The sequence below is a fragment of the Hippoglossus hippoglossus genome, chromosome 4, assembly GCF_009819705.1.
Source record: "Hippoglossus hippoglossus isolate fHipHip1 chromosome 4, fHipHip1.pri, whole genome shotgun sequence".
NCBI lineage: Eukaryota > Metazoa > Chordata > Actinopteri > Pleuronectiformes > Pleuronectidae > Hippoglossus > Hippoglossus hippoglossus.
Genome location: NC_047154.1, coordinates 539,923 through 565,759, shown reverse-complemented (window position 1 = coordinate 565,759; position 25,837 = coordinate 539,923). Strand labels below are relative to the sequence as shown.

Sequence of the window (25,837 nt, the reverse complement as noted above, 5' to 3'; positions counted from 1 at the left end):
TTTTGCTATGAAGAAAACGTCTTAGATTTTGTGCGCACATGACATTTTGAGACATTTTACTCATCATTATTATGAGCAACTTGTTAACTGTCAACTGTTTACTTTTGATTAATTTTGACAAAACAAAGCAAACTTTTGTGATTTTTAAAGATTTATCAACATTTAAATAAATAATAATAAATAAATAAACATTTGCCTCACCCTACAGGTGTTTGAACGTGTGTGTTCAGGGATGCATGCAGCTGGGTGAGATCAGGGTAGTAGTGCAAGCAAAAACTTGAATCTACTTTCACCCCTCCTTATTAGTTAATCTTAAAAAAAATTGTCCCATTTCTCACCTGCACAAATGTAAAATAGCATTAGACTTAACAAAAACTAATGAAGCATCAATTTTAATTGGCTTCATAGAAACATGAACAGAAAGCAAAAACTCAGAGCTTTACACAAATGTTCCGAATATAGATTTATAATTTCAGGAAGTTTCTTGGTTTGGGAGGTGGGGGTGCTCTAAACTGAAGAAGCTCTTACATTAGCTTTCAAAAGGAGATAGTTAAAGATGTGTTATTAGGTCTAATATATTGTTCACAGATATGGAATTTCTTACCTTATTTCCACCTCGCCAGAATTAGACACTAATAAATACTTTTAAAAATATTTTTTTTATGCATTTGGTGCAGTCTGAAGTTATATCAAAAAGCAATACTACCGTTGCTCGATTGTTACCCTTCTGTGGGATTCAATGACATTATCATGATCACAAAGGCATCAAGAAACTGAAAGAAACTAAGCGAGTAAACTAAGGTATGGGGGGCATCCACGAGCCTTACCACCACCACACCTTCAAACAATAAAAAAGTAAGAAGAATAAAACTACTCAGTTCACAGATAAGTCACTATATCAAGTTTTAGTGACACCGAGTTAACACAGTTTCACTCTATACCGTGTTAACTTGCAGACATTGTCACTCTGATTGTCTACACCCACTGTATTGCTTAGTCTCAGGTGTTATCAACAGAATACTGCAACTACCTTGATTTGTGTCTCCAGAAGGCACTAAATGGGAGGAAAGTTGTTGTAATGGTTTTGTGCATGGTGGCACATATTGAGGCACCCTACAGTTCAGCCCAACTGCTGCACATACATCCACCTGACAAGGACAGTTGATACAGTTGACACTGTAACTGAAAATATGAAATGAGAGCCACCCTTTCACTCTCTTAGACAAATACAAATGAGCAGTGAAGGTGTGAGACACTGCGGATGCTGCAAATTCCAAGACATCAGAAAACAAAGGATTGAGGAAAGCTCCTGATTCATACCTCAAAGCGCTGAGAGCTGACTTTCTTCCCCTTCTTCATCCAGGTAATGCGAGGTTTTGGCTCACCCACTGCCTGGCATACGAACGATGCCACTCCTCCTGATATACCTGTCTGATCGTCCGGTGACTTAATGAAGCTGGGCATGCCTAAGAGGGAGAGACATTGAAGGAAAGGTGAGGGAATCAAGTGAGGGAAAATGGGGAAAGGTGTTAACCAGTGTGAGATGATGAGTTGTGACAAAAAAAACATCTGCTGTAAGTCTTGGAGTAACAAAATGTTCTTTCAAAGACTTTATCTTGCCTGTAGCAACACCTAGTGAAATGCAACACCTGTAAAAAATTGCCCAGAACCAGCATCCAATTTTTAATAAGCAGCCGTTGTCAGTCTTATGAATAGAGGTAGAGAGCAGGCAGGTGTGAATGGATGGATAGAAATGTTGAAAATCTGCATTTATTAACAAACATCTATTATAAATCAACACTGAGGGCCACTTTGTACTAAGGGTGTGCACTGAGATAATAATACTGGATACTAGGGATGAGAGAGCACACCCTTATCTGTATCTGTATCTGTTCAACCAACAAAATTATCTGTATCCGTATCCATACTTGGAAGTGGGCGGGGCTTAACCCTGAAGTGTGCAGGACCTAACCGGAAGTTGGTATTTTAAGCCTGACATGGATATGGGTTGATCAGAAGTTGCTATATTTATTGTTTATTAGAAAACTATTTACAGAACAGCCTTAGAATTGAGCTTCAGATCAATGTTTTTGATCACAAGAGTAAGAGAACTATTCAGAACAAGTTTTTTATAAAGTTAAGTGAATTTACTTCAGTGAATCAATGAACATAATCAGAATCAGAATCATTGGCCATGTATGCCTACACATACAAGGAATTTGACTCTGTTTTTTCGTTGCTCAATGTACAGAAATAGACAAATAACAGGACAACAAAGCAACAAGGACAAGGTTCAGCAAACATTTACCTATGTTCAAGTATGAAATATATATATATATATGAAAATAATACACATCAGAAATGACAATAACATGGAGAAATAGTGCAATGATGCAGAGTGCAGATGCTGGGGGGCAGTGTCGGGGGGGTCCTCCTGAAGTCCACTGTCATCTCCACAGTTTTGAGCTTGTTCAGCTCCAGGTTGTTCTGACCACACCAGAGGGCCAGCTGTTCATCACCGTCCCTGATGAGGCCGATGAATGTTGTGTTGTCTGCAAACAGATGGGTCTCCTGAGGTGCAGTCGTTGGTATAGAGGGAGAAGAGCAGTGGGGAGTGCACACATCCATGGGGGCGCCGGAGCTGATGGTCCGGGTGCTGGATGTGATGTTCCCCAGCCTTACCTGCTGCCTCCTGTCTGTCAGGAAGTTAGTGATCCACTGACAGGTGGAGGCTGGCACAAAGAGCTGGGAGAGTTTGGGATGAAGTATTTCCGGGATAATGGTGTTGAACGCCGAGCTGAAGTCCACAAACAGAACCCTTGCGTGTTGCAGCATGTAGTGCAGTCCCATGTTGACTGCATCATCAACCGACCTGTTTGCCCGGTAGGCAAACTGCAGGGGGTCCAGCAGGGGCCTGTGATGTCCTTCGGGTGACTCAGCACCAGTCTCTCGAATGATTTCATGACCACAGACGTCAGGGCAACGGGCCTGTAGTCATTAAATCCTGTGATGGAGGATTTCTTGGGGAATGGGATGATGGTGGAGTGTTTGAAGTAGGAGGGGACTTCACACAGCTCCAGTGATCGGTTGAAGATCTGCGTGAAGATGGGGGCCAGCTGGTCAGCACAGACTTTCAGGCAGGAGGGTGACACACTGTTCCCTTGGGCTTGAAGAGCAGCTCGTACAGGATGAGAGTCTTCTGATTCAAAAGTGGCCAGAACGTGCGGTTACAAATGGCTTAGAAAATGGATGGTACACTTAGAGCAAAAAAGAGGCAAAGGTATCCAAAGGGGTTAAACTAAGGCTTGAACAGGTATCAAATTATTCCCTTAGACTTAGATTCTCTCAAGGCATTTTTATGATATAGCCATCATTTTTTCATGGCATTCCTGAGATATCACGTTCACAAGAATGGGACACAAGGGCAGTCAGTCAAATCCAAACTAAATTTGCTAGCTTATAGGCATAAATCATCCCTCAGTGATCCAGGCATATTTTATTCAACACACTCTTCTCTCAGCCCCACCCAGCTGGTACCAGTCCAGCCTCCGAACCCACCACCCCCGCTCCCCACCACCCATCCCCCCCTCCACACTGAATGCAACACCAAGCAGACATGTTGCTGAGCTAGCAGCTTGCTAGCTACCAGAGGCTAACCACAACAAACAACAGTGAAGAAACACTGCAGCGTGGAAGGATTCAAGGAAGAGAATGTCTCCATGCACATTCCTAAGAACGTTACTATTCAAGACCAGCGGTTCCGCTTTATTTCTTCTGACGTGCCGTGTCGCTGTGCTCAGTACGGAGTAACGTAGACGTTACTTGTTACTCCGCACTGAAACTCCGTATTGAAACTCGGGACTTACTCCTACATTGGCCGACTGCTAAAACTTGAACAAACATGAGGACGGTGTAACTTACCCTTCAGAAACATCCTGTTGTAACCGACTGTGAATATGTGGCTGGTCTTCTATAGCTATATCCAAACATAACAACGTGACTTCCAGCTGGGTCCTTTAAGGGCCCCATAAAAAATGAAAAAGATTTTGGGTCAGCTGAAAAATTTTAAATGCTCAGTAGCCATATTACAGGAAACTCACTTAAGTGAGGCTGAACACGTGAATTTAAGGAGAGAATGGGTTGAACAGGTGTTTTCTGCATTTTGTCCAAATAGTAGAAAAAGAGGGATAGCTATTTTGATTAGGCGTACAGTAGGTTTATTGTACAGAGGGAAGTAAAGAACAAGCAGGGCAGATATACAGTAGTCACTGGGACAATAGGTGGGGCTGATTTGACCATCATGAATATGAGAAGTTTTTCAAAGACATATCATCCATATTGGCTAGGGAAGCTAAAGGTATAATAATTCTGGGGGGTGACTTTAACTGTGTATTAAATCTGAACTTAGACAAACTGCCCTTGGTACATGGGCCCCCCAGTAAAAAATCTAAAGCAGCAAAATACATGTTGGAAGAGTTGGGGTTGGTTGATAGTTGGAGAGCTAAAAATCCAAAATCAAGGGACTTCCTTTTCTTGTCATGGGTGGGCTTGAGGTTTTGCAGCCTGTGATCACCAAAGGCCTTTCCAGACTGACGAGGAGTCGTTGGCTGCAAATTGATGTTCCAGCTTCTTGGAGTACTGTCGTTTGGCCTCTTTAATCTCCTTGCCAAACAAGTATTCAGCCAGTCTGAACCTATCCTTGTCCCCACTCTTGAAAGCCACCTCCTTCTCCAAACGAAGCTGTTTGAGTCTTGCTGTGAACCAGGGCTTGTTGTTGTAACTCACCCTGGTGCGTGTTGGAATACACCTCACAGAAGCTGATGTATGACGTCACAGCCTCTGTATATTCGTCCAGACTGTTGGAAGCAGTTCTAAAAATGTCCCAGTCTGTGTTGTCCAGGCAGTCACGGAGCTCCTCCACAGCTTCTCTGCTGCTCCAATTCTTAGATTGGTAGGTAAACAGAACATAGAAACCTCAGAGAGAGCCACATGTGAGGGATCCCTCTTTCAGGATGGACAGAAGTGTAAAGGAGAACATCAGCAAGATAAGGGTATTTGCAACATTGATTCGAATAAACAAGAGGATGTGGATTAAAAGGAGACTTCTCACACATCTTTTGGGATTGCCCAAAACTACAAGTATTCTGGAAGAAGGTAGTGAGTGAAATTAGAGAGATTTTAGAGTTGAATATATTACTTGAACCACAGGGGTTGGTTTTAGGGAATATACCTTCAAGTGGGTTGGGGGGGGGAGTATATGTGCAGAGCCCTGGTGTTAATAGCCCACAAAATGATCACAATGAACTGCCTCAAACCCCAGCCACCTACCTTGGACCAATGGACCCAAAGACTCAAGGTTGCAAACTGTATGGAAAATATAACAGCAAAACTACAAATTTCGGATGGACATTTATTTAGAGAAATGGTGGTCTGTTATAAGGTATTTAGCAAAGTGAACATATTGTATTTATTTTTAGCATTTCTTTGGACACTTTGGAATATGAAAGTAACATTGCATTGGTAAAAAGGTTGCTTTAACTGAAGAAAAAGATGGGTCATTAGATGGGTTTAACATATACTAATGGTGGGGGGGGGGGGAGGCGATCTGATATAATAGTGCCTGGTCAGCAGATCTGATACAGTAAAACATGGTGCCAGTGCTTTAAAAACAAATAAAAAAGAATCCTAAAATCAATTCTTTACTTCAGTGGTAACCAACCAGAGACGAAGAGAAGGCCTGTGATGGGAATTTCTGTGTGTTCTCCCTTCTCTTCTTCTTCCTTACCAGTTACAAGACTAGCTGCTGCTTTCTGAACCAGCTGAATCAAGACTTTTACCGCCCTCAGCCTAGGAAAATGTCTCTGATGTTAAAGTCCTCTCCTCCACTCCAAGCAGGTTCTAGCAAACATTTTGGGATAGCAAATGAGTTGTGGGTGATCAAGGACCACATAAACTTCAATGACCGTTGCATGATAGTAAAATGTCACTAAAATGAATCACAAATATGAAAGAATTACGTCATGTTGTGTTGAAGCTTTTACTATACAGTCTATGGTTGAAGCCCAGTCTCACTGCTGCTGTGCACCTTTGATCTGATGAAACTAAATGAGGTATCTGGTGGCTTGCACCTTTCTGGGATTTAGCTCCTGGGCGATTTACACACACATTTATAAAGTCACATAATGTGCAGCAGTATACGTTTGTAGGAAAAATGGTCACAGACAGGGTTGTGTTCAGAGGCTACACATTTTCTGAATGAATACATTCAAGTACAACATATTGATTTTTTTATTAAACTGTGCAGTTGAGCTGTTGACAACGTGATTGGGGTGGATGATAGGCATAGACAGCACTTTGGTAGGATTTGGTAGAAATATTGTGGTTTTGGTTAAATGTAATAAGACACATTGTTCATGTAAGCGCTGAACTTTTCCTGTATTAAACCAGATCAGGATGTTTCACTTACCTTAGCCAAGTATGCACAAAATGTATGTGCTGTTGCAGTTTAGTTGTAAAGAAATTACATGTTTCTGAGACATAGTTGCCTTTAATGAAACAGCCGAAACTGAGCAGCTTGTCATCCATTTTTACCATCAGTCAGTATTCCACATTTACAATAGCATGATGACTTACTAAATAATCATTTAAAAATGGCTTGCTGCAGAGATAAACATGAATGTTTCATGCTGGGTGAAATCCTTTTTCCCCCAACAAGGATCCATGAAGGGCATTTTGCAGGCAAGACCAGACATTTCCACAGTAACTTGTGGCAAAAGATGAGTGTGCTCTTTAAAGTTCAGTGTAATTCAAAGCCCATTTGTGCAGTCAGAGCCAAAAGCTGCTCCCCAGGTATACAGTACTTCCATGGAAATTCAGTACAACAGGTTATGATATGGCCAATGTGCATCAGGGAAATAATGCACTATGCTAAAATGAGTTAGCCTCTCAAGGGTCAAGCCAGTACAGAAGCTTTTATCAAAGGTGTCAAGGAGGCAGAGGAGGAGGGTGGAGGAGAAGCGGGTGGATCGTACTATTATAAAGCTATTTATTTGTCATGGCTGCTGCTGGCTGACTCTGAGGCTTGACACTCTAAATGTAAAACATGCTGGTGCCCTCGCCTCACTTCACAGGCAACTATGAGTCCTCTCTCTTGCATTCTTCTATGAACCTTTGCTTGCTGTTTCTCTTGGAATTATTTCCTTAGAAATTAGTCAATATGACTTATTAAATGTAATCCACAAGGTCAGGCAAAGATTAGTGTCCACTGAAAAGGGTGGGTCAGCGAGGACACGTCTGTTGTCGACTAAACTATTCTTGCAATTATCTAGGCAGCTTTGTTGCGAACTTGTCAATACAAAAGTCAGACATACAAAATGATCCTCTATAACAATTCACAAACCTAACAACCAAAATTACAGAGGTAAATCGTACAAACCAACCCTAAATAGTGACACATACTGAGAAACAGAGGCTATGTTCCTGCTGAAGATAAGGAGGTACTGCAGTCTTTCTCCGGGTGGCCCCCACTTATCAAGTCTGCAAAATGTTCAGAGGCCCTCATTTGTGATTACAGTAAGAGATCCTCAGAAGGATTCACCGCAAATGAATGGGGGGTTGATAATGTTCTCAACATGCAACAGACGCAAAAATGAAAAAAGCAAACAGAAAACAGCAAAGAATACACTAAATTATAGTCAGACTACACTTAAGAACTTCACACTGTACTTAGAAAAGGGTTACATAAATACTTTAATCTACCCTTTAACTCTGTTAAAACTGTTGAGCAGCTGCTGCACTGGCCCAAGAGACATGAGGTAGAGTGCAGCAGCTTTTTTGTCAGTCACATCATAACTCCACAATTCCAGCTGTTTGTGACTGTTTTGATCCAGATTGTCCTTCATCACATAGAAGCGGGACTTTTCCTGCCACCTTCCTTGTCTGATTAACATTTGCGTCAAACCTTTTGTGGCTTTCATTTTGTCCAGTTTTTGATTATGTGGCAGAGGTTGCTGCAAGAGAGGGTGCAAAGGGAGTTGCAAAAGTCGTCTGATCTGGCCATAGATTACAGACAAACGGACGGATCTGAGTTGTAAAATTATATGTTTTTTGTATTTGAAATTGTTTCAATAGGTCTATTTCTGCTCTGATTATTTCAGCTCTAGGACTTATTATACTGTTGCTTGGTGTTGATCCAGGTTGTATGCTGCTTTGGAAGAAGAAATGGGTTTCATTATATGGGGTGGATAGGAAATTAGCTTAATTTTGTTTTATATTGTCCTTGTTTAACAAATGGGTAGTTTTGTTAATTAAACTAAAGGATTCATATGAGCTGATAGACATGGATCATTTGGAATGAGACATTGAAATTGTTTAATTGTCAAATTGATCAATTAGTAAATATGCAGAGAAGTGAAGAAGTTGATTACAATTACTATCTTCCTTATTGTTATTTCACAATAATAATTGTTACTGTGTTTCTTTTAGGGAGGTCCTTTTTAATTATATGCATTACTAGCACAGTTGTATCTGTACACATGGTGAAGTGTGTCCTGTAAATGGAACATTTAAATGATCATGAGATGGCAAATTACAATTATTCAATTAAATTCAATAATTCAATTAAATTCAAGCAAACCCAATAGGGATACATTCAATGCAAAAACGCTTGCAACAATGTTCCAGCGCACTTCTGGTTGTTCACAACCAGAAGTGCACAATGCTTCCATTTTGTAAACAGCAAGTGTTTGCTGGTGTAAGAAATAGTTGATGAAATTTTCAAATAACACATCAATAGATCAAAAGAAACACTACAATGTTCCACACAGCCACTGGTGCACTGTTGAGCATATTTTTCCTTATTTAAAATGTGCCTAGTACATTGTGGCTGCACTGAATGTATATATCAGCAAACACTGGCACTTTGGGAAGGTAAGCATGCTATGGAAATTGTAACACTTGGCTAAAACAGAGCCATTGGATTAACGTATCACACAGTTAATGTCCAACTAGTAAACTCCACACTGGGCTTTTCTTGCACTGCTCTTTTAGTAGTGGCAGCAGCACACTGCTGCTGTTCAAATGCAAGCCTTTCCCCTCCTCATGTACAGAAGGTTTAGATGGATGGTTGTGTCTCATTGTCACTGACTACAGGAGACTTGTCTTACAGCCGTGTTTCTAATTTGGCCTTAAAAAATGTTATGGTGTCTAGGCATGCAGCCAGGCAGGCAAATGTTGTGTAAGTGGTATAAAGCTGTGTTTCAGAGGTAATTCACAATGACAAGTGACAGCAGTTTTGCACAAAGTGTCTTCTCCTCACAGACTCATTAGGGTGTGGAACTGATAGGAAGCAGCCATGCAAATCAGCCTCTGATCACTCAAAGAGACATATAAACAATCTGGTTCCCAACTTCTGGACACCTGAAGCAGTAAAACCGCAGTGCCTTTCACTGTTTTTGTCACTAACCTTTATCTGAGGAGGGGATTAGATGGAAAAAGGAACCAATACAGTGTGCCTCTAGCAGGAATAAAACACTATTCATAATTGCCTTGTACTACACTCAAAAAGTAGCATTTCCCCTTTTGTTGTAGCTTTATTCAAAGGGGAGAAAATAGAGACTGATTCACTTTTAACATGAAGTCATTTTTTCAGTGCACAGTGATTAGAGCAGCATTTAAGGATGTTGGATGTACACAAGTTTGCAATCCATTACAGAACTGCAATAAACATTTATGTTGCTTTGCTTTCTCTTATCCTGACTAATTGCTTGAGCTGCCTCAATTTAACCATGAGTTTTCCATAAATCCATAGATTTAATGTGCTATGATGATGTTATAACCCATGAAAAGTATCGAGCACAACTTTCCTGCCCTCTAATACAGAAAATCCTCCCAGTTCCCCAGTGCTGCTCTCTGAGCAGCTCCATGGTGTAACAGTTGAGGCAGTTTAGAGGTCTTATATTTGCCTCCACTGAGGGGAAATAGAAAGTGTCTCTGAAGAGCGAGCGAACAGCTCAAATACTGAACACAGTGGAACTGAACTGATGCATCAAAACAACACCTTGGCATTTCAGATTTTAGACTTTTACTCCTCGTCACTGGGCCATTTTAACAGAATACTTTCTGTATTCCTCAGGTTGGCTCTGTTAGCTTAACAGTCGATGGTATTTAATCCAAACCAACAGCCACCTCATTAAACATGCAGCCAGAAGTAAAAAATGCTCTGCTAGACATTTTGTACAGCCCAAAGACCCATTTTTTTTTTAAATCAATGAATCAATAACAAGCAGTAATAGACTGTATTCAAGCAACTGATAGACACCTGAAGAATTATAACATTTTCTTCGTTGGCTTATTTTCCCATAGCAGATGTATATTTGTGTGATACATTATTACAAGACAGGTTAAGTAATTTTATTAAAACATATTACCTATGCTTACTTAGATTACATTAGTATTATTTACTTATTTCTCACTATCCTGTTGAATTAATTCTAGAAAACTGGACTTGAAATCCTGAAGAAAACACATCGTCCAGCAGTGTGCATGTGCAGTAGAGCAGAACAGGATTCATCCAGCATTTTTATTGTTATTGTTGCTCCCAGCATGCTCTGAGACAATGTTGTAGACAAGAGTTGTTATTTTATCATTCTAGATTCATTCTACTTATTTAATTACCATGATGTTTGTGTTAGGTGCAGTTGCTTTTTAAAGGATGCAGTAATAGAACACACTGACATGTATCTAAGGCAATCAGTTTCCTAAATGCTACTGGCTAAAATTGATTCAGTTAAAGGGCCCATATTTGACACCTTTCTGGGATTTAATTTGAGGTATTGGTGACCCTAAGATGATATATCAGTGGTTTAAAGTCGAAAAAACTGCTGCAATGTGTATTTCCATGTCCTCTCTTCTGCCTCTCTCTGGAGCTGCAGATAGAACAGTGCTGTTTTCGCCTGCCTCTGGAGCCCCTCCTCTGATTGGCTGACTGCACTTTGAGTGACATGCGACCAGGCCTATCACCGGTCACATTCTGGCGCATTTGACAATCTCTGGCTCTAAACAGAGCTGAAAGTCACATTATGTCTGGATACAGCTATAGAAGACCAGCCACATATTTACAGTCAGTTACAACAGGATGTTTCTGAACGGTAAGTTACACCGTCCTCATGTTTGTTCAAGTTTTAGTAGGACAGTCAGCCGATGTAGGAGTAACGTCCCGAGTTACAGTACGGAGTTTCACAACGGAGTTTCAACTCTGAGCACACCGACGCATAAAGCATAAACGCTGGACTCGAACAGTAACGTTCTTAGGAGGAATGTGCACTTAAAAAACAAATGTACATTTTTAAGTCCCCAGATGCAACTGCAGAACCTTGGGGTGCTTTTTCTTTTTAAACCTAGCCAAACATTACTGTCTCCATCGTTCCAGAAAAATTTGAAATAAAACATGAAGGATAATTTGAGATTTATTTTTTAAGTGTAAGTTTATTGAAATAAAGAAAAGAAAATGTAAATTGGATGAAGAAATCTCATTTAGGTTGGAAGAACTTTTTTAACAGATGGTAAGCTGATGGTATACTTCTTTCGAGCAACAGTTTTTTTTATTGTTTTTTTATTTAATTTTTGTCCTTTTTCAAAAAAAAGTTTTTACCATTTACCTATTTTTTTTCCTAAGAGGTAGATCAACAAAACAATTACATGGTTACAGGTGTCGTGCCCCTTGATTCAGAAGGTGAAATCACATATATAAAATCTATATTATCATAAAAGAAAAACATATGCACAAGGTGAAGCAAAGAAATATCCAACTATTCCTTGCATCCCTCCACGCTGCAGTGTTTCTTCAGTGTTGTTTGTTGTGGTTAGCCTGTGGTAGCTAGCAAGCTGCTAGCTAAGCATCATGTCTGCTTGGTGTCACGTTCGATGTGGAGCGGGGGTGGTGGTGGAAGTGACGGGGAGTGAGGGTGGTGGGTTCAGAGGCTGGACCAGCTGGGTGGGGCTGAGAGACGAGTGCGAACTCATGACTCACATGGGGGAGGAAGTACGAAACGCGACGTTTCGATAACATATTTCTTAGAATGGACTGAGTGAAAAAGTCCGCGGAGTGACTGTTTTCATACTTTGAGGGTACCTACTGACCCCCTTCAAGGAATTTCGCATTGTAAAAGCCCAGAAAATGTATTTTACACAATATGGGCCCTTTAAAGTTGCAGTGTGTAGAATTTAGTGACATAAAGTGGTAAAGTTGCATCTTGCAGCTGAACACCCCTCACCTCATCCTCCCCTTCCAAACATGAAAGACAACCTGTGGTAATCTTCAGTTTTCATTAAAACTCAAAGGGTGTTTAGTTTGTCCAGTCTGGGCTACTACAACAAACATGGCGGCCTCCATAGAGAGGACCCCCCCCCCCCCCCGATGTAAATATAAAGTATTTCAATATAAAGGGCCCATTCTAGGGTAAATAAAACAACAATTTGTTTATTTTAGAAATCAATATAGATTTCTCTACCATGGGTAAAATCAGGAGTGTGAGCAGGATGATTCTGTGGCAGGATGTAAGTTGATCTAGGAGACACTGGAGAAAGTTATACCATTGCAGTATGATGTCTGTGTGTTCTAATTTGACTGGTCTATAATTCTGAGCAGGAATATGGTGCAATATCTAACTGAACATGACCTGTCAGTCAGGTTCAATGTTTTCTATAAGAATCTGATAAAACTTCAACTGTGTGTGAGAATTTTTTTTTTGCAAGAGTGTAGAGTGCAAACCCTGGAAGGTAACTGCTGACACATCACCGCTGAAGAAATCCTATGTGTAAAATTACAGGGGGGAAGTTTTAGCCCCAATAATGAACCTGTTGGTCAAAAACATTGCCCCATTGAGGATCTCTCACTTCACCTCTGAGACTGAGCCTGGCCTACATACTGTCAAATGCTGCCAACATTTATCAGTCAGAGGTGGGAGGAAGTCACATATTCAAGTCACAAGCTAGAGTCAAATCTTAACCTTTAAGTCTGAAGGTATTCAATAGTTACTGTGGTGAGAATCAAGCAATAGAGTCCCTGTTGAGCAAATACAAGTCAAGTCACCAGAAATTCAGATGGTGGACGTTAGCTTCTACATAACATCAGGAAGGCACCCATTTATGGAGGGTTTTCTGGGCCAGAACTACATGTATATAAAAATACATAAATAATTATATAAATACATAAATAAAACGATAAAAAATGTATAAATAAATACATAATTATATGATTAAATGCCTAAATAAATGAGATCAGAGATCGTGATCGTAATGGCAGATCCTGTATGGAGGATTCTGTATCGTGCTGGCTGATCGTGATAATAATGGCGGATCCTGTATCGTGTTGTCATCTGATAGTGGTGGTGGACCACGACCGAGGTGGCTGCTGACCATGGACTATGATTACAACAAAACTGCTTGATATACAATATTTCTACTCAGATACTCGACCATTACTGACAATAATCCATCAATTAATTTACCTCCCATTATGCTACAAAATGTTTATTCTAATCAATACTGCAAATACCCTTATCTTTCTGATGTTCTCCACTACACGTGGCATCTATTGCACTTACTCAGACTGAATATACAGTATATACACGTGTGTGTGTGTGCGTGTGCAAGTAAGAGAGAGAGAGCGAGAGAGAGGAAAAGAGGGAGCAAGCAGCTGGTGAATGCGCTGCTCTGAATAAAGATTTAACTCATTAATAAAATTATAGATCTTTATGTGATGATTATTGTTGATATTGTGACGATAACGAAATCAACTTTTAAACCAGTGATCACCAACCTTCTCAAGCCCAAGATCACTTTTTAATTCCAAACGTGAGCCGAGATCTACCACCCTGATATCTTCCAAGAAACCCATTAAGAAGGGTCATATTTATTAGTTTTTGCAATTTCTGTTAAAGGCGGAATGTACAAGCATAAATATACACAAAGAAAGGCAGTTGTGCAACTTTATCTATTCAATGCACAATATCAATTCATATTTACAGTATCTGTTCAGTGCACAATGTTTAGCTTCAGTTCAACAATATACTCTGCAGAGGAGCTGCTACTGCAGCACAATGTTTTTACATAGGCTTTGCCTTGAATATGGCAATAAATATGACTATTTCCTTGTATGAAAGTAGTCCCTTGTACTCAAATAAATACAAGTACTATACAGTACGAAGCCGTGCGTCTTCCGCTCCTGCAAATATTTCACAATAAAAAGAGTTCAGAGAGTTCGGGGATCGACAGTGAAGACTGCGAGATCGACCGGTAGATCGCGATCGACGGGTTGGCGACCACTGTTTTAAACTGTAGTGTGTCAGAGACGTCAGCTGAGTGTCAGGTTTGGTTAAGCAGTTGGACCCAGATTTTTTTTTTATTTTTAATGGAAAATGTCCAACAGAGAAATAACAACAAACACAGGAATCTCAAAAAGTCAAAACTTAAAAAACACAGAGCACACGGGGGAAAACACCAGAAGCTTACAAGAGACGAGAAGAAGCAGGGGACGCGAGCACAGGAGAAGAAGCATTACGACAGGACAGGAGATTACGACAACGAACCAACAAAGGGAAGCACAGAGACTTATATACACACAGGGAAGGCAGGGGCAATTGAACACAGGTGGAACACATGAGGACTGGTGCAGGCAAAGACAGGAAGTGAAGAAAGAAAACACACTGGGAGCAGAAACTACAAAATAACACAGGAAACAGAACACAGGGAGTGGGCAAACATGACACACAGACACAACTCATAAACAAACATAAACACAGGGATAAACATGAAACACGAGGAGGTAATTATAATTAAACTGAAAACACTCTTAATAAAAGAGGCAAAAATCACACTTAGAAGACAAAACCATGACACAGAGAGAGAGAGAGAGAGACACACATCTTCCCTCAGGTAGTAGGATCATAAATAAGCTTCAGAATTCTTTTATATAATCAACCGCTCATATTGATGAATCTGACCTGGGACAAACGTGATCAATAGAAGTTTCCACAGTAGAATTTAGTCGGAGGAGGCGGAGCAAGATTTGACGGAGTGACGCGGCTACGTCGAATATCTGTTTTCTTTCTATTCTCTTCTTGTCTTCTTCCGAACAATGATTCACTGACAGAAAAACCCGTCAATGATTTGAATGTCTTCCATGTATCATCTAGGGCAGCAGGGCTCTTCTTATTCTTATTCAATTTGATTGCCGGTTAGCAACCAGATGCCCGCTGCCATCTTGAATTAGGCAGAAGCAGTAGATTCATGTTCAACCACCAATCAGAAGCTTTAACCCGCCCCCTGACTTTTAATGACTGAGTTGACAGTTTTAATTTGTTCTGTCCAGCAGGTTACGCAAAGGATAAATAAAAGTTTAAATAAATGTATTGTAGCGTCCTCGCTTCAGAGATGACACAGAACTTCTCTCCTTATTAACAACTTTATTAAGCCAAAGAACATGTCACACTTCTTGTCTCCACTCCAACACTCACATCAACACTCGTCTTCTTCACTGTCCTTCCTCATTCACCCCTGACCCGCCAACAAACCAGCCAATGAGAGCCTGCCATCCCACACAACCCCACAGCCATTGGTCTAGAACTGACACGTGCCCCACCCCGACCTGTTCACTGACACTCAGGACATTTCAGTACTTATTTATCAAGCATTGTAACTTAGCTGAACATAAGTCATAACAACAACCACATAGCAGTCAACCAGAACATAAACTTAACTACCAGTCCATTACAGTATAAATAAATAGATAAAATTCGAAATATATAAATAAATGTATACATAAACGTTGCCCCCATGATCCTCCTCAAGATCCATTAGTACTATTACTATCGGTATTATTGTAATTTTTGTTGTTGAATAGGGGATAATTTGCACACTTTCACTCAATCACTCTTTCAGAGATTCACTCAGTTGTACACATGAGAAATCAGGAACTGTTGTACTTGAACAATCCAGCTGGGTTCTAACATGAGCCCTTTGTGTGTGTGTGTGTGTTTGTCTGTTTCTCTGGAAGCTTTAGTCTTGAGCACTTTATAAATTGCTTATTATGATGCAATTATAACATATGCACATTGTCCTCTATAAATCTGATGATTTTGTTAAATGGATTGCTGTGTCGTCTAGAGTCAGTTTATAACATTTCTTAAATTTAAATTTTTCACCAAGGCCACAATTCGTTACCTGCTATTTGCTGCATATAAAATCAATTTCACCTTTCTTAATTTCAAACCTTTCACCTTTTCAACTTGTGCCTGACCTGATTGTTGTGTGTCATGTTGCTGATTCTCATGGGTGAACAATAGAGCCATCTTTGCAGTACCCAGGGTCTGGTCAATGGATGCAGCTTTTTTTTTTTGTCTCAAAACCCAGCCATGACCCCCACTTTGAGACAGAGTTCCTGCTCACATCACTGGATGCAAAGTAAAGCAAAAATACTGTGTAAAGTAACTGAAGGTAAGAACTGAAGAGTGCAATGACTAGAAATGTTCACAAATCTATCAGCCATAACCAACATTTGGCGTAGTTAATTCTTTAATGAATCCAACAGTGTGTTTCACCTTACAGAGTCTTTGTGACTATCTCTGGGCTGGCCTCCATCTCTACGTCAACATAATGTCTCCAAATTAAACTTTTTGATGCCCTTTTGATTACACATAGATTAATTAAAGAAATTATTTCAACCTTATTGGGCATAATCAAGGTCATATACATTTTTTTCCAATTCTTGTCTTTGAAATTAATTTGATCAGTATTGCAGTTCATTCTGTAACATATTTCAGCCTGTGAGCGCATGAAAAATTGTGCTGAGAAAATGAGGATAACTGAATAATTTCCTAAGAACAAAGGCTGTATTTTGTTGACAGTTGTGTGTATACTTGCTCCATGTTAACATAATGAATTGGTGTTCATAAATAAAACCTAACACACTCTTGTGTTTATTTAGGATCTAAAAAGAAATGTTATATAAACATGGACATTACATTGTTGTTCAAAAATTTAACATTGAAGAGGTTTTCTTACTTTTGGACACAACTGCCTCCAGAAAAATAACTGTACACCCACTCATTGTGTCTTACACTGACAAAAGCTTTCACCTTTCTCCACGTACTCGCATTTTATGTTCTGCCATACTAACTGCCGCCCATTCAAATGAAAACATTACCCATAAATAGTGCTTCTAATTGACTTGAGTGCAGTGGCTCAGGGGTTAGAGTGGTTGCCCCCTAATTGGAAGGTCAGCAGTTTGATCCCAGTCTTCCCCTTGCCGCATGACGAAGTGTCCTTGGGCAAGATATTGAACCCCAAATTGCCACCTTCTCATAGAGAAAGTGCTGCACATAGATGCACTGTATAAGTGTGTGTGATATAGAAAGCGCTATATAGATACAGACCATAAACCATTTAACAAAACCTTGAGCTGTGTAAATAATATTAGTACTCACTCTCTGAGTGAGAAGGCAGCACCAGTCTGGCCAGCAGCAGGAGATGAAGAGCTCCCCTGGTGAGAGGTGACAGCAGTCTGAATCTAAGGTCCATGCTGTGACTCCTCTCTGGACCCAGCACTGCTGCTGATTAGCTATGAACTCACACAATCGAGAGTGACACCTGCAAAGACACAAGAGAATTGATGTTATAGGCAGTAGTTCTTTGGATTTTTTCGATCTAGTATACTTTATTTACAATAATGAGTAAATTATATGTTATTCAGCTGCCCATTCACCTTAACCTGCAGAGCAGACACCCACATCATCTGTCCAAACAGCTGCCAAGTTATTAGGTGAACTAGGCTTGTTATATTAGACTTTGTCTACACGATTATTATAGCCAAAAGGGTCATTATAATGATATAGTCATATAATGAAAAAACTTCAAAATACACCTTTGTTTATTGTGTAAGTGAATGTTGTAATGATGAAAACAATATAAATATTTTGGCAGCCAATATACTTATTGGGTGGCACTGATTCATCACTACTGCGTACAACACAGCAACACAATTCAACAGCATTTCAAAATGCAGCCTTCAGAAAGTAGAACTACCACCAATCTGGAACAGTAGTTAAATGTCATTAAAGCACAGTTTACTGAAGGACTGTTGTACTTGACTGCATTCAGTTCTAACTAGCTAACTGAGTGTACATTTGTTGCATATATGGTTTACAGCTGTTGAAGCACAACACCTTGTTGCATCATGAACTCTTCCTTTTCTCATTGTCTGTTACAGCAGTACTCACATTAATCGAAATAGTTAGTGAAGGTTATCTGTATCATGTCGAATCATTCTTGTGCATAACAGTAGCCTACCTTGCATTCACATCTGCATGCTCACATCTGCATCACATCTATATCTATTACACCCATTTATAGTGTAATTCACTCACTTGAGAAATTTGCGACAAAGTTCAGCTTCATGGAGGTGACTGAGTGACACTCAGATACTTAAACTGTATGCGTCGCTGCTGAGACTCTCCAGTACAAGTCTCCACAAACCTGTACACTCATCTCAGCTCAACTCAACTTGGTATCTGACTGTCCTCAACACCTCCTGTACATGTGGTACTGCATCAATATTCTGAAGAGTACTGAATGCTACAGACACACCACAGATTCCTGGATACATTCAAGGGACCACAGAGCTATTGGCCACATAATTATTGAAGATATTGTTTTACATGTCAAGTCGTTCTTGGGTATAATAGTGGATTACATTATATTTCACACTTGCATCAAATCTATATTTATTTCAGATTTCTGTTTACATACTTTGGGAGCAATTATGAGGTTGTTCAATTGACAGTCTGTCATTTTTTATTCATGTTTTGGTTATTTTATCTTTGCTTGACATTTGAAGTAAAAACAAAGGAGATGACATGTAACTAAGGTCCCCACCTTCCCCAGAGACATCGTGCCTATACAGTTCTCATCTTACATTTCTAGGCGATGGGGAGACCCCAAACGGATTTACTCAAAATATATTAGGCTACTTGTGCAGGTATGCGAAGAGTAATGTACTCTGAGGCAGTCATTACAAATACTGCACTCCAAATGCAAATGTGCATGCTGCCTGGCTTGTTGACAAGTTTATCGTGATTTCCATGTAATTACTGAAATGCTTGCTACTGGAAGACAAGCCCAGCCCAATCTTTACAACTCCAATGACTAATGTAAGGTTGGCCCAAGCAGTTTGTCTTTCAGTCCAAGTGTATTTATTTTTCAGCTGCAACTCAATTCCCCGTGCAGCAATATGCAAAGTGCTGGCTTTATTAAAAAAAGACAGAAGGAACAAATTGAAAAATACAAAACATAATACTGGTAACAAAACTACAAAAATAAATAAAAATCAAACTTGGATGAAACACACACCAAAAAAAACTGAGCTCTGCATTATAGGCAATGCCCCTTTAACAGCTGGGCCCTTGCAGTCTCCCTGGCATAACTCAATCCAAGGTAAGATCACTCCTCCTCCTGACCTTCAGCCTCCTCCTTTATTCTGGCTGGGTCCTACCAAGAACATGGATTGATAATTAATAATCCATTTTATAATAGGGAGATTACACTTGGTACACAGAAAAATCAGAATACTCTACTAAATAACAACCATACCAAACACACTTGTGGGTCCATATTAGTTCTCTAAACAAATTAAAACAGCACTTTTCTAATGACACACTCAACCCCCCTCCAACTCTACCATACTTGGTACCTTCCACCGGGAACCCCTGTTCATAATCAGATGGTATCCTCCATCAATGTTTCGGCAGTCCTGGGTCTAACAGCGGAGCACATGCACAGTAGAGAGTAAACAGTTGACAAACAATTCATTGTCTTTGTCTTTAACAATAAAGTCGCTGTGTCTTTTATTTTAAAAGTCATTACATGTATTCTATGACCCCTACAAGCAAATTATTACACTAACACAGATGCCTCGGAGTCGGCCTTTGCTGTGTGTATGTATACGAGTGTGCATCTTACTTTAAAGGGCACGGGCTAACCCTGTGACAACTACAATTAAAGATCACATATTGTATGTGCTGAGAAAGAATGCTGACGATCCATGGATCACTTCCTTCTGCCTTGAGCAGCACACAAACAAATGGTAAAAAAGGTAAATGGTTTGTATTTATATATATGTATTTTTACACTTTACATTACAGTTTGCCATTCACCCATTCACACACACATTCATACAGTGCATCTATTAGCAGCACCTTTTTTCTATTGGGGCAATTCGGGTTTCAGCATCTTGCCCAAGGACACTTCGGCATGCAGATAGGGAAGACTTGGATTGAACTGCCGACCTTCAGGTTGGAGGACGACCGCCCTACCCCTCAGCCACAGCCACAAGCAGCAGTCAAGCTGCCTTCTCTGAATATGAGTCTCATCTACATTACCCTTCACTCAGGCACACCAATACTGATAGACTGGACATATTTCAGTATACTGACTGTTAAATCTACTCCACTGCAAAAAAAAAAGGTAATGTACGCACAGATTTGAAGATTTAATTTGATGTTTCCACCCACTTTCAATATTCATTCTGACAGTGGAACAATTACAAAAAGGGTTGAAAGAAAGTTTGGGGACAGTTACCAACGTCTTTGAAGAGTCATTAGTGCTTTGACAGGAAGGAGGATGGAGACTATGGTACATTTCAACAGCATTTCTCCATACCATAATGCCATGTCTGCCAACAGCACAGCAGAGATTGCTGCAAAAACACTTTCATGCCATCTCACAAATCACAACATATCCCTCATGCAGCACATCAAGCTCTTGAGTTCACTAGTCGGAATGTAACTAAAATGACATTCCGTGTGGTTGGTATATTTGACACATATTTAAATACCATCACTCAAATGTGGGACTAAAAGTTACTTTGCATCATTAAGACTGGGAGTGAGGTAGAGCTTTCGTCTAATGATCAGAAGGGTTCTGGTTCCATCCCTGAAACTGATTTAATTTGATTGATTAGAATTATTAGCTACAGGGTCACATGCCTTATTAGCTCTCATCATGAATGTTAATAAAGAGATGGTGTCCACTTAATTTTAAACACAGCTTGTAAAACTGACAAAGTGTCATGAAAAGATGTTGGTGTTGAATCTTCAGAGAAATTCACTGAAAAATGTATGCACTTGACAAATGTTAATGCAAGCATAATCTATGAGTTACATAGACAATTTTAAAACATATTATGGACTAGGCCCTTTTTCCAAGCCCTTTTTCACAAATGACATGACTAAAATGAATAGCGTATATCTCTGAAACTATATGAAAATCTAAGTGTTTATCTAAAGGTACAACTTGTTCGATTTCTGCAGAGGTGTAAACATCGGAATAGATGTTACTGGATCAGTGTAAATGAAGATGGAACACAAGATGAATCAAATATTTTATTTCCACCAAACATTAATTTAGAATTTTAAAGAGAATATCCCCTATGAAATCATTCAGATGTAGCAAAACCTCTAGCAATGCATAGCACAACATCTGGACATTATCTGTGCCAAATGTTTTCCTTATCAAGTGAAACAGAGCAGAGTTAAAGGGGTTTTAGTAGAGATATGTTAGGCGTCCTCTCCAAATGGCCGTTCTGGTACAATCTGATTGTGGTGTTGGATCCTGATCGCGGTGGCTGCTGACCATAGACTATGATTACAACAAGACTGCTTGATATACAATATATCTACTCAGATACTCGACCATTACTGACAATAATCCATCAATTATTTTGACCTTCAGTTATGCTACAAAGTGTTTATTCTACTCAATGCTGCAAATACCCTTATCTTTCTGATGTTCTCCTTTACACTTGACATCCATTGCACTTGTGTCCGTCCTGGGAGAGGGATCCCTCACATGTGGCTCTCTCTGAGGTTTCTACGTTCTTTTTTCCCTGTTAAAAGGGTTTTTAGTAGTTTGTCCTTACTCTTGTTGAGGGTTAAGGACAGAGGATGTCACACCATGTTAAAGCCCTATGAGACAAATTGTGATTGTGAATATGGGCTATACAAATTTAATTTGATTGATTTATTGATATTACATACTAGTAAGCAGAAAGGAATCATTTCGAAGTGACATGTTATTGTATCCGCTAGCAGTAAAATATGAATTAAAATGAAAATTATAGAGAGAAAACAACAAACAAAAGACATGATTTGTATAAAGGATAGTTTGAAGTGAACATTAGTTTTGCTCTTCTTCGGCTGCTGGCTCAGTGAAGTTTCTTCCTAGAGCGTAGATAAATATACTGTTGAGATCTGTAGGGTCCGGGCTTTCATATATATTCTACATATTGTTGGTTGTCGTTAGCATGAGCTAGCATAATACATTGTGTATTTGTATGCCTTAGCAACAGTAACAGCCAGAAGCAGGAGGCATTATGTTTTTAGGGTTGTCCGTCCACCGTCCCAGTATTTTGAACGCAATAACTCAAGAATGCATGTGAGGGAATTTAGTAAAAACATTTACTCGGACTCAAGGATGAACTGATATTACTCCAGTCTTAGCTTCTCTGCATTGGCTGCCTGTAAAATTCAGAATAGAATTCAAGATCCTGCTCCTCATATATAAAGCCCTTAATAATCAATCAAGCCCCTTCATATATCAAAGAGCTCATAACCCCATATTATCCCAATAGATCACTTCGCTCCCAAAACACAGGCTCACTTGTGGTTCCAATAATTTGTAAGAGCAGAATGGGAGGTAGAGCCTTCAGCTACCAGGCTCCAGTCCTGTGGAACCAGCTCCCACTCTGGGTTCGGGAGACAGACACCATCTCTACATTTAAGGTTAAACTTAAAACGTTCCTTTTTGATAAAGCCTATAGTTAGGGCTGGATCAGGTGAGTCCTGAACCATCCCTTAGTTATAGGACTAGACTGTTGGGGAAACTCCTATCATCCACTAAGCATTTCTACCCTTCTCTCTGTCTCTCTGCCCCCACATTCATTTATTTGTCAACTTTGTGATACTACTAACTATGTGTCTTTTTCCTCCCATAGTCTCTCTCTCTCTCGCTCTTTCTCTCTCTCTTTGCAGGTATCTCCGAATCCAGAGGTGCAGGATAACAACTATTATTATTATTACTACTATTATTATTAACAATAATACCTATTATTACTTAATTAATATATGAACTGTTGCTGCTATCATTAATAATCAATAGCATTGTTATTGTTTTCATTATAACTACTCAGAGCTGATACCTGATGCTGCACAAGTGTTCCTGGTCTCCCTCTCTGCTCTCTCCCCCGCCCCCTATCTCTCTTTCTCTTCTGTCCCCTCTTTTCCTCCCAACTCTGCTCTCCTCCCCATTTTTCCCTGCTCACACCAACCGGTTGAGGCAGATGGCCGTGTTCAAATAAAGGGCTTAACTTCCTCCCTTTCTCCGTCTCACTCCTGTTTCTCTCCCTTTCTCCGTCTCACTCCTGTTTCTCTCCCTTTCTCCGTCTCACTCCTCTGTATCTCTCCCTTTGTTTTCTCTACCTGTATCTCTATCTTTCTTTTTCTTTCTACCATCTTTTCGTGTGTAACTTGCCTCTAACTCTCTCATCTGTCTGCACTGTAGAGTCACAATGTTTACCGCCTGGAATGCACATACTTTATTGGCTGAGTAGTATCACGTGGGATGGCTTAACTCGCATGCAATTGGTCTGTGCGTTTCTCATCCGCTAAACCACTACCGTAAAGACTACAAAAGCTGCGCTAATTACAAATAGAAGCGCCCCGTCAGGTTTTAAATCATAACCTTCTGTTTTGATCTGTCCGGGTCCGGGTCCGGGTCCGTCCGGGACGGCTTCTGGGTCCGGACCCGGACCGCGGTCCGCCTGTTAGTGACCTCTGTGCTAGAGGTTTCTTCCAGTTAATGAGGGAATTTTTCCTCTCCTTAGTCGCCAAAGTGCTGCTCATTGTGGGAACTGTTGGGTTTCTCTGTAAGAAATTTTAAGGTCTTGACTTGATCAATGTAAAGTGCCTTGAGATAATGTATATTATGATTTTGCACTATACAAATACAATTTAATTGAATTGAATTGAATTTGAATTTTGTGTTCAACAGTCCAATGCCTACATCACAGTGAACTGCCAAAACACTTTATTTGGCATCTTGAACAAGATATCTTAAGATAGTTTTAATGGAATTTCAAATGGTCACTTGGGCTCAAAGATGAGCAGAACAGCGCGTTTTTTATTCCACGTTTAATGCTACGTCACAATGCGCTGTCTTTACGGTGACACAGCACTTAGCTCATGGCTGTTCCTTTAGCCTGGCTGCTAATGCAGTTCCCACAAGACCAAAAAAGCTACAGAGAGAAAAGAGTTTGAACCTGACCACAGAGGCAACGGTAATCTGCTTTGAGTTGTAGTGACAGACCAACACTACATAACTTAATTTGTTCAGTTGTATAAATGAATAAACATTCAAACGTTAAATTCACACACAGAGTTCATCGGATCGACATTTACGTTAGCTCAGTTTAGCCGGATCGTCGGCCTCTTGCAAAGGTTAGGGTGTTGTTAGCAGGCTCACACCTACAGAGATCATTATCCATTTATCAGTTTACCAGCTGGACCAGGCCTCTCTTATCTGACAATCGGTTGTCTGCTCAGTTTATCCAGTTACCAACGTGTCTAAATCTGCTGCTGTCGATTATTGTCATTCCATTCAATTTCAGGTAAAATTTTCCCGATTAATCAATTGATCGCCAGGTCTGTAAGATGTAGAAAATGACATTTAGAACTTCCTCAAACCCATGTTGACTAGTTTAGATATCAAGTAATGTCTGAACAATAGTCTGAAATCCAAGTACAATTCACATATTCTTTTATAATAGGTTATTCTGCTGAATATTTTCCCATTCAATATATTGTTGTGTAAGTAAAACAAGGAAACAAACCTGTTTGAACACTTTCACGTGTCTTGTTTGTCAAACCAACAGCCTTTGGGCATATATATATAAAGTTAATTGTCATTTATAACAGAGATTAACGTGTTTATTTTAAAAAATGCAGCTATCAAAATAGCCACTGATAATTTTCTTTTCAACTAAACACCCTATAGCCTATTTTTTCACTCACAGGTCTGTAAATTAGGAATGTAGGCAATAACCATCTGTGTTAGGGACTCAGTAAAACAATCTCTGTGCAGCCACATTAACTGCATTGGGCTCGAATACCTGCCGGGTTCAGGCCTAGCTTGATGCACAGTGTATCTACAGACCTGGATTTAATGCAAACCGTTTTGTGCGGTTGCATTTCTTGCGTTATCTCTTGTTTCAGAATCAGATATAAACTTGTTTATCAGAATTAACAGGATACACTTGGATGTAACATTTTAACTAAAAGCTGTAGCTGTAAAACCATGTCACATGAGAAACATTAAATATATAAACAGCAAGCTGAAGATGAGTAAAACATTTTGTGAAAGTGTTTTCAAAATGTGCGTTTGTTTAAATTCTCGGAGACACTTTTTTTGCACTTGCAATTTGCACGTGATCTTAGTAGAATTTATAGGTTATGTCTTGCCACCTACCTGCTGGCCCATCCTTTGCCTGAATGCTCTGGAGATGTCTATGTTGTGAACACGTCTGACTGAAGAATCTCCTTGTGCTCTTAAGTGGAACAGCTGTGTTTACTGTAGAACTGAGGTAATAAAAACCACAAACCCTAAACGCTAAGTGGTCTGATACTAAAAAGTATCTTGCAATATTTTCAAGCTGTGGGGCCAAGGCTAAAACACCCCAAAGAAATCAGAGAAATACTGTAAATTGGAGATAATCTCTCTGCTGCTGAGTGAT

The 25,837-nt window shown here is 39.8% G+C and overlaps 1 protein-coding gene across 5 annotated transcripts in view; it reads right to left on the bottom strand.

Annotated features, from left to right (window-relative positions):
* The window catches only part of ptprfa (protein tyrosine phosphatase receptor type Fa), a 276,413-nt gene that overhangs the window by 155,164 nt on the left and 95,412 nt on the right, over nt 1-25,837 (bottom strand). For all 5 annotated transcript variants that reach the window (XM_034584044.1, XM_034584041.1, XM_034584043.1 and 2 more), the window contains exons 2-3: nt 17,484-17,646; nt 1,321-1,466 (exon numbers count right to left, since the gene is read on the bottom strand). In XM_034584044.1, the coding sequence (XP_034439935.1) occupies nt 1,321-1,466; nt 17,484-17,577 (240 nt within the window). In that variant the 5' untranslated portion in view covers nt 17,578-17,646. The remainder of the gene's footprint in view (nt 1-1,320; nt 1,467-17,483; nt 17,647-25,837) is intronic.